At 51.3% G+C, this 14,564-nt stretch overlaps 1 protein-coding gene across 1 annotated transcript in view; it reads right to left on the reverse strand.

Annotated features, from left to right (window-relative positions):
• The window catches only part of efna3b (ephrin-A3b), a 39,894-nt gene extending 38,142 nt beyond the window's left edge, over positions 1 to 1,752 (reverse strand). Inside the window, exons 1-2 of the mRNA XM_029128708.3 lie at positions 1,259 to 1,752; positions 793 to 1,005 (exon numbers count right to left, since the gene is read on the reverse strand). Of these exons, the coding sequence (XP_028984541.1) occupies positions 793 to 902 (110 nt within the window). The 5' untranslated portion in view covers positions 903 to 1,005; positions 1,259 to 1,752. The remainder of the gene's footprint in view (positions 1 to 792; positions 1,006 to 1,258) is intronic.
• Positions 1,753 to 14,564: the final 12,812 nt, after the last annotated feature.

A 14,564-nucleotide genomic window follows, 5' to 3' on the forward strand; every position in this document is an offset into this window, starting at 1 on the left:
ACCTTATCCGCTGAACTACTCAGCTAATGGCTCATTTGGCGCCCGGGTGCAAACTCCCGTCGGAGCGTTTAGAGCAGAGCACCTGTTAAAGCCGCGGTTCCGAAACGCAGCTGGTCCGGCCCCAGCTTGAGGAGCACGGGCTGCGAGGAGGAGGAGGGGCCCGCTGCAGACCCACTACATTCTTGAGGATCCAGTGGCAGAACCATGGACTCGCGAGGACGGCGGCAAAAAGGCAGATTTGGAGGAGAAAAGGGAGCCTCTTCTCTGGGATCGACGTGGAGGCGAAGAGCGGGCGGATTAGGAGGATAACAAAAAGGCCAACGGACTGAGTGTAAACAAGAAAGGGGGTTAGAGAGGGATAGAAGGAGGGAGCGGGCTGGAGAGGCAGCGCGGAGGAGAGATTGAATAGTGACACTGCTACAACACAATGAGGTCAGGATGAAGAAGTGCTCCTAATTGAACCAGATAGAGGAGACGGCTGCGGGAGCGGAGCGGCGTGACGGAGGGGAGCTCCAGAGGCACATGTTGGTCCGCTCAGACGCCAAAGTTCGGCGTGGAAGGACGGCGATAAACGGTGGCCACACACGGGGGGGGGGGGGGAAGGGGGAGGAGGGGGTGAGGTGCGGAGACCCCGACAAAGCTCAGGCGCAGCGGTTCACGGGCGGCCGCACAGCACGCTTCCACGCGCCTCGGCAGGTGGAGGTGCGCCGCACGCGCGCGCACGCACGCACGCACGCACGCGCACGCACACACACACACACACACAGACGCGCGCGCGCACGGGAGACTTACTGTATGTTGGAGCTGTTCCAGTACACGGAGTGTCTGTTGGCGGACACCTGGAGCACGTTCGCCCAGGTGAGACTCGTTAGCACCCAGAGAGACAGCGCCACCAGAGCCATGCTCCCGACTCCTCGCTCGGCCTGCGTCCCTGCGGTCTCTCCGGCCACCGTCTCGGTCCCTTCAGCCCACCAAGCAGCGCGACTCAAACATCCCAGCAAGCGCCTAGCACACGGCAGAGGGGAGAAACAACAGCTTCACGCATGCACACAAAGGCTAAAACACTCTCTGGCTAATAAGTGTTGGAACGGCTCAAAAGTCTATTGTGGTGTGAAGTGACCGACCCCCCGCCCTCCCTCCCCTCTCATAAACCAGGCACTGCACTCCTCCTCCTCCTAAAAAAAATCCCGGGGCTTCAAACAAGGGGGGGGGGGGTCCCCGTTTACGGCGGAGCGGCGCCTCGTCCTGCTCTTCTCACCGGGAAGTGCTGCTCGTGAGCCCGCCAGAGGAGCGCGGGAGGCCGGTGAGGTGGTGCCGGGTCCAAACAAGGAAAGCATGAAACGGTCCTGTCCGAAGCAGTTGTGCGCGATTGGCGTGATGAAAACAACAATAATAGTGGGAAAACAGAAATACATGCACTAAAAAAAATCCTCTTCTTTTTTTCTCAACAGTTTCTGCGCGCGCCGCAGTTTCTTCGTTCCCCCCCAAAGGATCCCCGAGGCGCCACGCGCGCCGGTGCTGCGTGCAGATCGGGCGGCCGCTTCCTCTTCAGCTGTGTCCGGGCAGCATCGCTGGCGCTGAGCAGCCTGGCCGCGCGTGTCTCCGCTCGCTGCTTCTCCGCTGCTTCTCCTCTCCGCGTTTGGTAGGCAGCGCTCGTTCACTTTCTAACTCCACCCCCTGCCAGCGACAAAAGCGCATTCCTCCAATATTGTGGCCGAGTCGCTGCGCGTCGGGCATCGCTGCTGCGAATGGAAGTTTTTTTTTTTTTTTTTTTTTCGGCGTGCGCGCGCGTGGGTGTCAACTGTTCGACCTCCACCGCTGGTGGAAAAGTGGAAAATCTTTGACCCCCCCCACACCCCCTCCTCCTCTTCAGCTGGAGACGTCTGCAGCCACTGTGTGCAGCCTGCTTTAACACCCCTCTCCCTCCTCCACCTCCTCCTCCTCCTCGCGCAGCCACGCTCTCTCTCACACACGTGTGCATTTAGCATTTTAAAACACACACACACACACACACACACACACACACACACACATGCTAGGACCACTCTGAGCTGAAGATGCTCAGACTGTTACGGCACCGGTGTCGCGTCCAATCCTCCTACAGCAGCAGCACATTAACACTGGCGCCTAATCTCCATCCATTCAGTGAACAAACTGCATGAATTAAGCTGTGGTGTTTTGGTGTTTTGATTTTTAAAGTTTCAAGGACTCACTAGTCGTGTTTTGTTTTTGCAAGTCATGAATTCATATTTACATGACAGTGTCCGTCCCACGCGTGTGTGATGTCGCTGGATGCTGGAGCTCCATCATGTCTTCCTGAGACATGATAAAATGTTTAGTAAGTGCTCCACTGTCACAAACGTGTGTGTGTGTGTGTGTGTGTGTGTGTGTGTGTGTGTGTGTGTGTGTGAGAAAGAGAGAGAGAGAGAGAGAGAGAGAGAGAGAGAGGACCAGGCCAGACAGAAAGAGAAAGAGCAGATAGAAGAAAGACTGTTACAGTTTTCTGTTCGCCTGCTGGGAATGAGTTGGTTAAGGAGAAGTCAGAATGATTTATTGGGAGAAAAAAAGGAAGGAAATGGGGAGAAGGAGAGCAAGAAAGTGAGAGAGATGAGATGCCATCGGGGAATCCCTCTGTCTTCTCCAGTCCTTTCACCTCTCTCACGAGCTGTCCATTTAATCCCTCTCTCCTCACCTTATTCTCCAGTTTCCAGTGCAAACTTTCTCCACGCCGCCGTCCTCGCTCGCCGCCTCTGCTGTTTTGCGTCTGTCTTTTTGTCGGCTTTGTCTCTGGTGGTCTACCTGTCCCCCCGCTCTCCGTTACAGCAGGTATGCAACTTTTTTAATGAGCCCCCCCCCCCCGTCTCCGTGTGGCACCTCCACGCGGCGGTCCAACACCTGGCGCCATTAACGGTGCATGCATTTAGGCGCAGACGTTCACGTGGCTGCTTCACAGGAGTCGCAGCTCGGAGTGTTAGCGCGGAGCACGGAGCCGAGGAACAGCTGGGTGTGCCGAGGGTTCCGTCACCTGACAGACACAGAGCTGTGCCTGATGCTTAGCATGAACGTTAGCGTGATGCCAACGCACGCGCTCCGTGTGGCGGCGGTGACCCCAGAGCCGGGAGCGGTTGGGAGGCGCGGGGCCTGCAGGAGGTCGGGTCGACGCGGCGGAGCTGGAAACTCCACACACACAAAACAGGTTTGTGAATAACAAGAGTTCAGTTTCTCCCTTTTCCATTTGGTTCATTTCAAACAGATGCTGACATGTTGTGTTTCAGCGAACGCCCCTGTCAATTCCAATCATTCACGTTGGATTTTCCGGGCGTGGGCAACAGTGCTATTGGATTACTTTTGTATTGGGGTTATTATGAGAAACGACCTCCGGGCAGGCTGCATGCGGTGACACTGAGGCTCTTATGACATTTCCATCCAAGCGCCGGCCAACAACACATCTGTCAAGTGCTCCTTTCTGCGAGCTCCAAATCTAATTGAAGCTTTCTCATAGCCCTGATAACTGGATATTAGGCCCCTGGGGGCAGGCATCCCTCTCCTGGGCCCCAGGAGGTAAAGAATGTACATAGAAACTCAGCAGGGCTGTTGAACGTGCATCATGTAAATAGTAAAAACTATTTTCGTACACTCGTATGTACATCGCATTTCAATGGCATTCTTCTACTGGGAGTCTCTTTCTCACTCCACCTCCCACTCGCTCTGTGTCTTGGCCTGCTTCGCTGTTCACTGTTGTGTTAGTAAATTGTACTGACACTCCCCCCACCTCCCCCCGACTCCCTCACCACCTCCGCCGCTCTCCCTCCCTCCCTGTCCCTCTCTCACCCGACTGACTGACACGAATTTTCAATCTCTCTGTTTACCTTTCACTGCTGGGCCTAAAACAACACTGGTACAGGCTAAGAGCGGGGCGGAGACTGGCGCTGGTGGGGGGTGGGAAGCGGGGGGGGCAGAGATGCAGCCGAGGACGACGGAGCGTCGGAGGATGAAAAAAGAGGAGAGGAGGATCACAACGAGAGGTGCTGCTAAGACTGGATGGGGAGTGGGAGAACGGCGAAGGAGGGAGGCGGGGAAGAAGAGAGAACAGGGCTTTCTCTGTGCTTTGGTTGGAGATGAATCCAATGCGGGGGGGGGGGGGGGTGGATTTAAGGGTTAAAGGAAGCAGAAGAGGAGCTGATACTTTTGAACAGTCACGCAAACTCAGCCAAGGGGACAGAGCGAAGAAAGCCGATGGGGGAGGAGGGGGGGAGAGTGTAAGTCAGGGCTGGGAGAAGGAGTTAGATGGGGCACAGAACATTAGGAGAGCAATGAGATATAGAGAGGGGGGGTGAGATTTATAGAGGTAAAGAGAGAGGGAGAGGACAGCAAGAGTGATGCGCAGAGAGAGGGAGGATAGGGCAGATATAGATGGAGTGAAAGAGAGAGAGCTCAGAATAGATACACTCTCAACGGCATGAAATATTGAACAAAGGAGACAGAATACAAGTATATGGATGAAGAAAATGGAGGGTCTGATAAAGAAAAATATAATCGCTTTGTCTGAGTGTGTGTGTGTGTGTGTGCATGGAGGGGGGGGGGTTGTTTTGAAGACCGAGGAAGATGAGAGAGAAGGTGACAGGAATATGAAGAATAGCTGGTGGCTGAAGACCAACACACTGACGCTGCTCCGAGTTGAGATTACTCCCATGTGTGGGGGAGATGGAGCAGAATGTGGTGGTGGTGTAAAATCACACTGCAGAGTACGTTTCATCACCACACACACACACGCGCACGCACGCACACACAGACACACACACACACACACACACACACCCTCCTTTGATCTCGCTTCTCACTGATCTTCTCTCCTTCCATGTCAAATATTTAGGCTGCGTTTGGCAGGTTTGACGAAAATTACCATGGAGAAATGATTTTATTTATTTAACTTCCACATCAGAAGTAGGTGTCAGTAGCCTGGGGAGGATGAGCCCAAATTTCCACAGGAGGAGAACCAAAAAAAAAAAAAAATAAATAACGAATCAGGAATCTGTTGAGTTCCTCATTTGACACATTGTGTTTTTTTTTATGGGGAGGAATCTCTGTCAATGGAAAAATCTGTGGGAAGAACGAGGAGGATTTATTTATAGATGCAGGTGGGAAAAGTTTAAAAAAACCCACCCGTGCAGTATAGACGTCCTCAAAAACGATGAGTCAGCGTTCCCTCCGCCGCCATCATGTGCCGTTAAAGATGCTTTATGTCTCTTTTCGGATGAATAAATGCTCTTTTGTAATTAATTCTGCCCGTGCCGCTCGGCGGGGAAGGCTCCTCCTCGGCTCATCATTTCACCAGCAGCCGATAGAAACGTCTGACAAGCATCACACACGCGGTGACGCACAATAGCGAGGCTCTCTCCACCCGCTATCACTTACTCTGCATTTTTAACCAGAGATCCCGACATTAATCAAACCGTGAACAGGGGGGCGGTTTTATATAGTAGTCGAAGAACAGGGCTGCAGCAGGAACCCATGTAACGATCACAGTTCTGGTTCTGGCTGGAGCCCGTTTACGCTTTAAAAAGCTGGACGGCTCCTCCAGTTCATCTGATTAGTCACTTAATAATCACAGAGCATGAAGAGTATGAAGCTCCCCGCTTTTTTCCATTTTCCACAGCCGCGCCAGTAATGGCATTTGTTTCACAGAGGAGCCGTCCTCTGCACCATGTTTAGATCACACCCGGCGCACATGAGTGACAGCTCAAAGGCGCCGGCTCAGCTCTGGAGTCTCTGGATCTCGACTACAGGTAGCACCATTGTTTCAAAAGACGCTCTTCCCATTTGATGTTTCCACGGCGGCGGCGGCGGCGGCGGCGGTGGCGTCGAACACGGAGCGTAGGCACGAGTGCGCGGCTGTAGGTTCTCTGTGTGCGCTTCAATAAAATAAAAAAAAAACACGTAAACAAAAGAGTAGATCATATGAAACTCGCCTAAAAGGAGCAGAAGTGAGTAATTCACTGATGAATTCAAGAGGCTTAGTCCCGTCGTGAACCAATGGAAACCAACTTTACAGCACAGATACAGAAGCATATTCATTTTTCATGTGTTTCCACTCATTTATTCAGTGTCTCACTTCGTTATGTAAGCTGTTTGCATGTTCACATACCTGCCTGGAAATTAAAAACCTCCCGCCTCTTACACACATATTAAGCGCTACATGTACCCGTGTGGACTTTCCATCCGCCGGCCTGTGCAGTTTGGGTCTTTTCTTGGCTTTGGGTCTATTTAGACTGACGCCTCGTACATTACAGCTCTCAGCGCTGCTTCGTCCCCCGTGAGTGGAACACGGAACACACCAGCGCGCTGGGACCGGGACCGGGTCCGGGTCCGGGTGCAGGCGGGAGCACAGGTGACGCGGAGCCCACTGGGCCTCGAGATTAGCTTAACGCCGTCATCTAAGGTCAGATTTGCATTTCCTTTCATGGGTAAAGGTCAGGTATTCCCGCGGCTAAGCTGATCTCAGATCAACGCCTAAAGGCGCCGGCCGCCCTCAAGGACGCCGTCGCTCCGCTTCTGATGGTGACATCACCTCTGCGCGGGCAGCTGAGCGGCGGGTGGGGAGCCTCTGGCCGATGCGGACCCTTGCGATTGGTAGATAGCGCGTGTCACATCTCCCTCCGTTCTCTCCTTCGCCGCGTTCCCCTCCCTCTCGCCTGCGGCCTCCTTTTTGTCGTTCTATCTCAATCCCCTCATTTCTGTCCTCGCCGCTATCGCCGTCGCCCTGTTGCTCCCGGTTCCCCCCGCGTCCCCCTCCCCTGTCTTCGCGGCATGTGTGGAAGCGCTGTCAGGTAAGGTCCCGCTCCATTAACCTTTGACCTTTAGCAGGAGGTGGAGCCATTTGCTCTGTAATTGCTATCAATGGGCACGTGTGTATGGCTGCGAGGCGACCATTTGTGTGTCCATATGGGCAGCGTGACAGATATCTGGCGAAGTACAGGCAGACAGTAAATGGAGAAATGCATTCTGGGTTGTGATGGTGCATTATGGGTGTAAGCAGGTCTTTGGTGTTTATACCACAGATGATAAAAACATGTTTCTGCTGCTGTCAGCAAAGTGGAGCTTACTGCTGTGTCCAAAGCAGCTGTGTACACACACACACACACACACACACACACACACACACACACACACACACACACACACACAAGAAAGACATAAATACAAAAGAAATGTATTTTTTCCCCTTGTACAAACTTTGAATGGCACCTGATTCGTGCAGAAGTGAGAGCTGAGGGGCCTCTTCTACAGCTTGTCTGATTGGGTTTGTGTGCATGGGTGCCCATGTGTGCAGAATATTTACGACTGCGTGTGTGTGTGTGAGATGGGGTGCTCCGACTCCCAGCAGTCCTTTGTCACACTGACTGACTGCTGAAAGGCTGAGCGCGGGAAAGCCATTTCAGACTGCGGGGCTAAATGATGACAGGTGCTCCGATCCATCCGCCGCTCGCTGCAATAGCACAATGCCGACCAGTCATCAACGCGCCTGTCATCTCCATCTGTGAGCGCGCTCCACGCGACCCGCTCCGTCTCGCCGCCGCCTCAGATTGCCGTCCAGACGCTTGCGTAACGGTCCCATAGACCCAATTGGCCCCCGTGCAGCGGAGGTAGAGCCCGACTCTGAAATCATTTGTGTGACTCCTTCTCCCTCGTTTCATTTTGTCCCGTTCGCCTTGTGTCATCCTCAATTAGTTTTAGAGTTAGCGCTGGATTTATTGGCTTGTTACGTCGGCGAGGGGTGGGGGCCGAGTGTCACCGGGCCCTAATGTGCGACTCACTTTGAGCGGCCGTGTATTTCTGGTGGCGTCGCCGCCGCTTCTTGAGCCTATTGATGAAATTAACGAGTGCGGTGACTAAATGGACCGTCACAATACACGGCTCTGGAGACTCACTGGGGTGGGCAGTGTTTTACGCCAGCAAAGCACTAACACAGTGCTCGCAAGAGAGACAGAGCAAAAAAAAAAAAAAAAAAACGAGGACCAGAGGGTTTTTTTTAAGGTGAGGCAGCGAGAAAACAGGGAGAGAGACATCAGATGGCAGGAGAATGCTTACAGTAAAAGAAAAGGGCGGGGGAAGGGGGGGAGTAAAGGCGGGTGGCGGGGGGGAGAGAGGAGAGGAGAGAGATAGTGAGTAAGTAAAAGCAGGTCTGGTCCAGGTGGGGTTCAGACAGTCAGTATGTTATTTTAGGCGAGCAGAGGGAGGGACCGCGAGAGAAAGGGATGGATGGAGGGAGGGGAAGATGAATGTAGTTAATTAAGACGAGCAGGCGGAGGAGACAGTGTGGAATTACACAAACACTAATTAGAGTCTTCGTTAGGGGGCACGAAACGGGAGCAGCGCATCCATCATCCCGACCCTCCACCCCTTCCCGTTCCTGCCTCCGTCTCCGCCGCTGCACCCGCTTTTGCATGGCAACCACATTTCCTCCCACACACCGTCTCCAATCCTCTTCACCCCCCACTCCATCTTACTCCCCCCACCCCCCCCCCATCCAGCAGTCCCATCTGCGGTTAACTAAATAGGTGCCATTTAACACCTGGGACGCTAATTGAGGCAACTTATGCTCCTCCACCGCCGTCATTTTGATCCGTCCTTTGTTTTCCCATCATTCTCGCTGATCAGAGCAGGATTTCTTCCAGCACTTCCCGGTTTCATGCTGACAAACACACACACACACACACACACATACACACACACACACACACGTGTCAGCACTATTTTTATGTCTTCTAGTCCTCCACCCTCCTACATGCAGTATACTGTAAACCCTTTACCTCCTTCTTCTGGGAACTGGTCTCGTCTTTATCGTTTTACTGTCCCCCTGTGCCTCATCTGCATTTCTCCCCCTTCAAGGCCCTGCAGGGATGCAGGGATGCTTTGGATGGAGCTGAGGGTGGTCCACGCCAGTTCTTGTTTTCTGGCGTTCTTATACTGTACACACACGCAGAATGAAGCAAACCGCTGCCATATGCACGATGTCGTCACAAAGCGACCAACTGTAATAATGTAAATAATAATTAAACCAGAAACTATTTGCTATTTCACATGTTCGGCCCATTACCTTTATTCACTCTGTTTGGGTAAACTGGGCCTTCCACTGTTTACTTAACTGCTTAATTAAAAAAAATACAACTATTAACGTGCGGGTGTGAAACTTGCATCAGACATATAAAATAGACAGCGAGCGTTTGATTGCCATATTTTTTTATACTGTTAAAGCAGCAGCTACAAGAAAAAGCACTTTGAAACACATCATGTGCTTTTGAAACAATGAATAGACTCTTCAAAGAATGTGATGTAACACAAAGCTTTAACACACTTAGCAAATACTTAGCGTTATTACAGTTTGATTCTTTTGTTCCATTCAAGTCATTTTCCCAATGTCAAGATCGTGTGATATTATCAAAAGGGCAAGAACAGCTATTAAACGGATCTTGGGGTTTTATTGTGCTCTTAATTGCCGTTCCAACGGACAAGAAAGCGCTCGAAACCTTTTACTGTAAACTAACATTGACAAGAAATTCTCATTAAGATGTAAATTTTGGCGGCCACGGCGATGCTCCACGCGACCTGTCTTCGCGACGCGGCCGAAGGCTCCAGAGCAGCTGCCTCTAATTGAATAAGTCGCCTTCCGTTGGAGACTCATTGTACTGTGTTGCCCTGGCGCGTGTTGTGACAGACGTGTCATATCTTCACGGCGGAGGCGGGACCTCAGTGGGCGCCGCGACAGTGACGGAGCTGCTGCGCTTCCATTATACAGCAAACAGCAGCGGTTTGACGTCGCCTCGGCAAACACGAGTCACAAAGTGGTATTCTGAAGTATTTATTATTTACCCGTCGCTCCCTGACCTCTGACCTCGGCCTGGCCTTTGGAGGAGCTCCTCGCTGCAGCGCTACAGGCAGGAAGCGCGGACGACTCAGATGTGTTTGCAGCTCCAAACACCGTTCAAAGGTCACGGCGCGCTCACAGTCGGCGCCTACTAACAAGCTGCCGCTCACCTGCCCGTCATGTGTGGGTGACCCCCGGACTCCTATAGCATGATAATGCAGCAGCCTCACTTTATATGACGCATTCAGAGATTAATGAAGGCAGAGAGCAGTGGCCTTAAAATTACAAATTCTAATACCGGGGTGGGAAAACTGATCCAGTCATTCAGGAGAATTGGAAAACGAGCTCACCGGTTCTTAGTTAAACTGTGCTGTTAACTATAGGAATTTCATGTTCCACACACATGTAATGCTGACATTTGTGGGTTTAAATAAGAAATAAAATAATAAGAATAATCCGCTGAATGCTGCACATTTAGCAGACCGTCAACAACCCACCCTGAACCACTAGGTTTCATCAACTATCAACGCTGGAGCTCTTGGTCAATATCCAAGGTTTGCGCCTTCCAGGAGTAGCGCTCTATAATTCATAAACCTGCTTCAGCGCTTGACCGTTGACGCTCCTTCAGCTTCGCACCATCACGCGACGCTCCAGCGTGTTGCGGGTCCCCGTTGGCCGTCACAGCGCCGGCGTGGAACCCCCACGGAGCGTGGTAGTCGTAGTCCCCGCAGGTGCCCGAAGACGCGGCGGCGGATTCCCGAGTATCTGATCGAACGTCTCGCAGGATGAATTATTGATGTGTGCGTCGTCGCTCCCAGTGAATGCGCACGAACACGGGGCGGCTCCCACGCGCAGCCGCCGCCGGCCTCTCAGCCCAAAATAAGGCGCCGGCGAATGTCACGTGATTCAACGAGTGGCACCAGGTGGAGGGGTGTGTGTGTGTGTGTGTGTGTGTGTGTGTGTGTGTGTGTGTGTGTGTGTGTGTGTGTGTGTAAGCTTAATACATGCTGCTGCTTTCCCACCGCTCCTTCAGGTCCTGGAGCGCGAGGAGCCACACATTTGTATGCCGAGGAGAAACGCGCACAAACGCGGGAAAATGCAAAGCGGAAGGCTCCCCTCCAAATTAAGATTCCGTCGGTGGAAATAAATCAACCGACGCGATGTTGCATTCTGAGACGAGCCCACGGCGCGGAGAACAATAGCCCCAGCGCCCGGTCTCCAGCTAATGCTCTGCGCGATGATGATCTCTGTTTGCTTTTCCATTATTCATCGTCTTGTTTTCGTGCACTCACAGATGTTTTCCATGCTCACAGCAGTGGGACGAGCCGTTGTCTTTCAAGTGTGTTTCCGAGGGTCAACCTCCGCCTCAGACCCGAATACATGAACAAAAAGCATCGAGACGCCTCTCATCCGACCGATGGAGTCGAGATTACGGCTCAGTCGCGCATGTCTGAGATGTAAAGGCGAATTCAATTAGTGCCTTGACTAACAATTACAGTAAGTAGATGTGGTTTCTTTTGAGTGAAGCTGAAGAGTTGAAACATTATAATTTTCTAATGAAGCGCAGCAGACGACCTGTCAGACAGGTGACGCGTCCAGTCCGCAGACTGAAGCGGTGTCTGAACCATTAGCGCAACACGCCCGCGATCAGCTGCCCGTGGGTTCACACCGCTGCCTCTCAGCGGGGGATTCCTGCGCTATTTTCATGCATTACCAAGTCAGACCTTGGAAAAGAGAGAGAGAGAGAGAGAGAGAAAAAGACTTCAACGCTCGACATACAAAACGCTGCCCTTAGAGGAAGCTTGTTTAAAAAATTACATAATCACTCTCAGACTCGGCAAATAATAATTGCTTTCTGTTTTAAATGCATGTAGTGAAATCCAGCCCATCTCATGGTCCAGTGGGAGGAGAGACGGAGGAGAGGGAACAAGAGTGTTACTCTTTATTGCTCCATCTCTCTTTCACGCTCCCTGAATCTCTCTATTACCCTGGAAGTTTCCTGAATTTCTAAACACACACACACACACACACACACACACACACACACACACACACACACACACACACACACACACACACACTCACACACACACACACACTAGAGCAACGTCCATCTGTGAAAAGTGCATAATACACAACATGTGGACAGAAGTAATGAGCGTGTGTACGTGCTTTTGGCCTGTGTCTGGACGTCTCTGGGTTATGATTGATGTCTCTCTGCCAATGAGGGACGTTTAAAGACGAATGGGGCAGAGATGAAGGAGGGGGGAACACGGCCACTTAAGAGGCCCTAAACAATTTAAGCACTTAACCTCAGACCGAGTCCTCGGTCCTCGGCCTCCGTCACCACAGGAGGGTCCAGACAGACAGAGGAAGCCGTGTTCACAGAAGTTAAGACACTGTGGATATTGAGGCAGATGCTGAAAAAATAACCCCAACACAGGAAAATATCTGTTCAGATAAAATCAGCTTCATCCCCATGTGAACGTGACTTTTTGCTTTTGTGTGTTTGTGTTTCATTGGGTCTTCTCCAGGTTATGGACAGCGTTAATTGATTGATGGTTCTCAATACTGCTTGTGTTGAACAGCTTCCCAGCGGTCACATACAAATCTGCCTTCGCCGGGTTGCCAGGTCTGTCTCCGTTGCCAGTTCAGCGTCCTCCCCTCTCTCGCCTCGCCTTTTATCTTTCCGTATCATTATTCATCCAGATTACGTGAGGCCTCAATTGAGCCGGTGTAGTGGAGAATCATCAGAGTTCTCTGTTTGTGATCATGCCTCACATCCTCCTGCGGCTATTCCTCGAATTTCCTGAGTCACATTCGCCGAACGCCGAGGGAAAATATTTATGGTTTCCCTGAAAATCAGTGGCCCGGTGACTGATTTGCAGTGATGGTGAATTAACCCTGATTGGCCGGCCTGTCTGTCTGTAATCAAAGTGGATGAGGCTGAGGCAGACATCAGACCGTCCGGATGAGACTCTCATTATTTTCCCCGCTACTTTCTTCTCCTCTCATCACCTACATCAATTTATAATACGGCTCTCTCATTGCTTCCCCTCTCCCTCTTTTCCCAAACCTTCTGCTCATCAAATCCCCCTCTTTCGACTTGCCTATTTTTCATTTCCATGTTCTCTCCCTCTCTCCTGTTCTGTCTCTCTCCTTTCTCTCCCCTTCTCTCTCCCCTGGATATTTAGTTTGATTTATTGCCTCTTGTTGGAAAGGTTGGCGTTTTAATAACTCAGCTCCTCCTCACCCCAACCAAGAGAGGGAGAATGTGCGAGAAGAAGAACTTTAGTAAGCACAAAATCAACGTACGGACAGACAGACGGCACGGTTTTTCCAGCGCCTTTCTTTTATCTCGCCGACGCTCCCTCGACCGCTCTTTCATGTCTTCTGGTGCCTCTCACCGTTCATTCCATCTGAGGATATAAAAGCCAAACGTGCAGCCAAAATGGATGTCAATTTGAGCTCCTCTCTGATCTGTGGAGTGAAAAATACACTCACGCGCACCGGCCGTAATGGACGGAGGATGTGAAAAGTGACAAGCACGTTAGGAATGAACCACGTGCTTTGAGGTAGAGGGAAAACAGGAATCAAAAAAAAGAGGTATTTAACCGGAAAACCAAGGATGAAATGAGATAAACGGTAAAACAGAGAGAGTGGAACAAGCTGAGTTTAAGGTGCGTAAGTCTGGAGAAGAGCTGGAGAGCATGAGTGAGACAGAGACGGACCGGGACAATTCTAGCATCAAACAGAGCCTTTATTTAGACGGTGATTATTCACAGTGGTCATTAGAGAAGCATATCACTTTCGCTCATTTACTGAAAGACAGCGAGGGAGAGGGAGCGAGCGCAGCATGAGAGGGCAATCATTAGGAGCTATCGCTTTCACCCGTCCTCTGATGAGGGGAAGAGCGGCGCGGCAGCAGCCACGTCCCAGGGAAATAACAATAACTGCCAATTAATAATTCAAATCACAAAGCAGCAGCCGACGCGTGGACGCGCGGGAGGTCCAGAACCTGCGAGCGGAGCCGTGATGGTCGACGGCGTCGGTGCGGGACAGATGTAAACGGCTGCGAGCGGTGATTGAGCTGTTGGTGCACGTGGAGCTGCACACACACACACACACACACACACACACACACACACACACACACACACACACACACACACACACACACACACACACACACACACACACACACACACACACACTATTAGAGCCACCTTACATTTATTACACATCAGATGCTTTTTCTTTTTTGTTGTCAACGCTTGAAAGACGTGTCCAACTACAGACTCTGCAAGTCACAGGATAAATTGTTGATGAGGGGAAAAAGTAATTGACAAAAAAATCAAAAAAAAAAAAAAACATTTGCTTTTTTATCGTCAGCCCATGATTTTAAGTGGTCAAGCCTGTTTGAACATTTCCTAGGGGAACAATTAACTTGCTTTTAGCTCCTACCACATAAACGCGTCTGCCAAATCCCCATCAGTTCACTGCCCACAAAGACACACACACTGACGGGGAGATTAGACACAAGGACACACACTGGGAAACACTCGCACGCATTCGCTGAGTAAGGAGAGCGAGGAGAGGAAGGGGCAAAAACAAATCCAGGCTTGTGTCTGTGTTCAAGTCTCCAAAAGCCTGAATTAAAAGCAGAGACACTCACGTACAGTATGACTTCACATCCAGA

The sequence above is a fragment of the Betta splendens genome, chromosome 16 (genome assembly GCF_900634795.4).
Source record: "Betta splendens chromosome 16, fBetSpl5.4, whole genome shotgun sequence".
Classification (NCBI taxonomy): domain Eukaryota; kingdom Metazoa; phylum Chordata; class Actinopteri; order Anabantiformes; family Osphronemidae; genus Betta; species Betta splendens.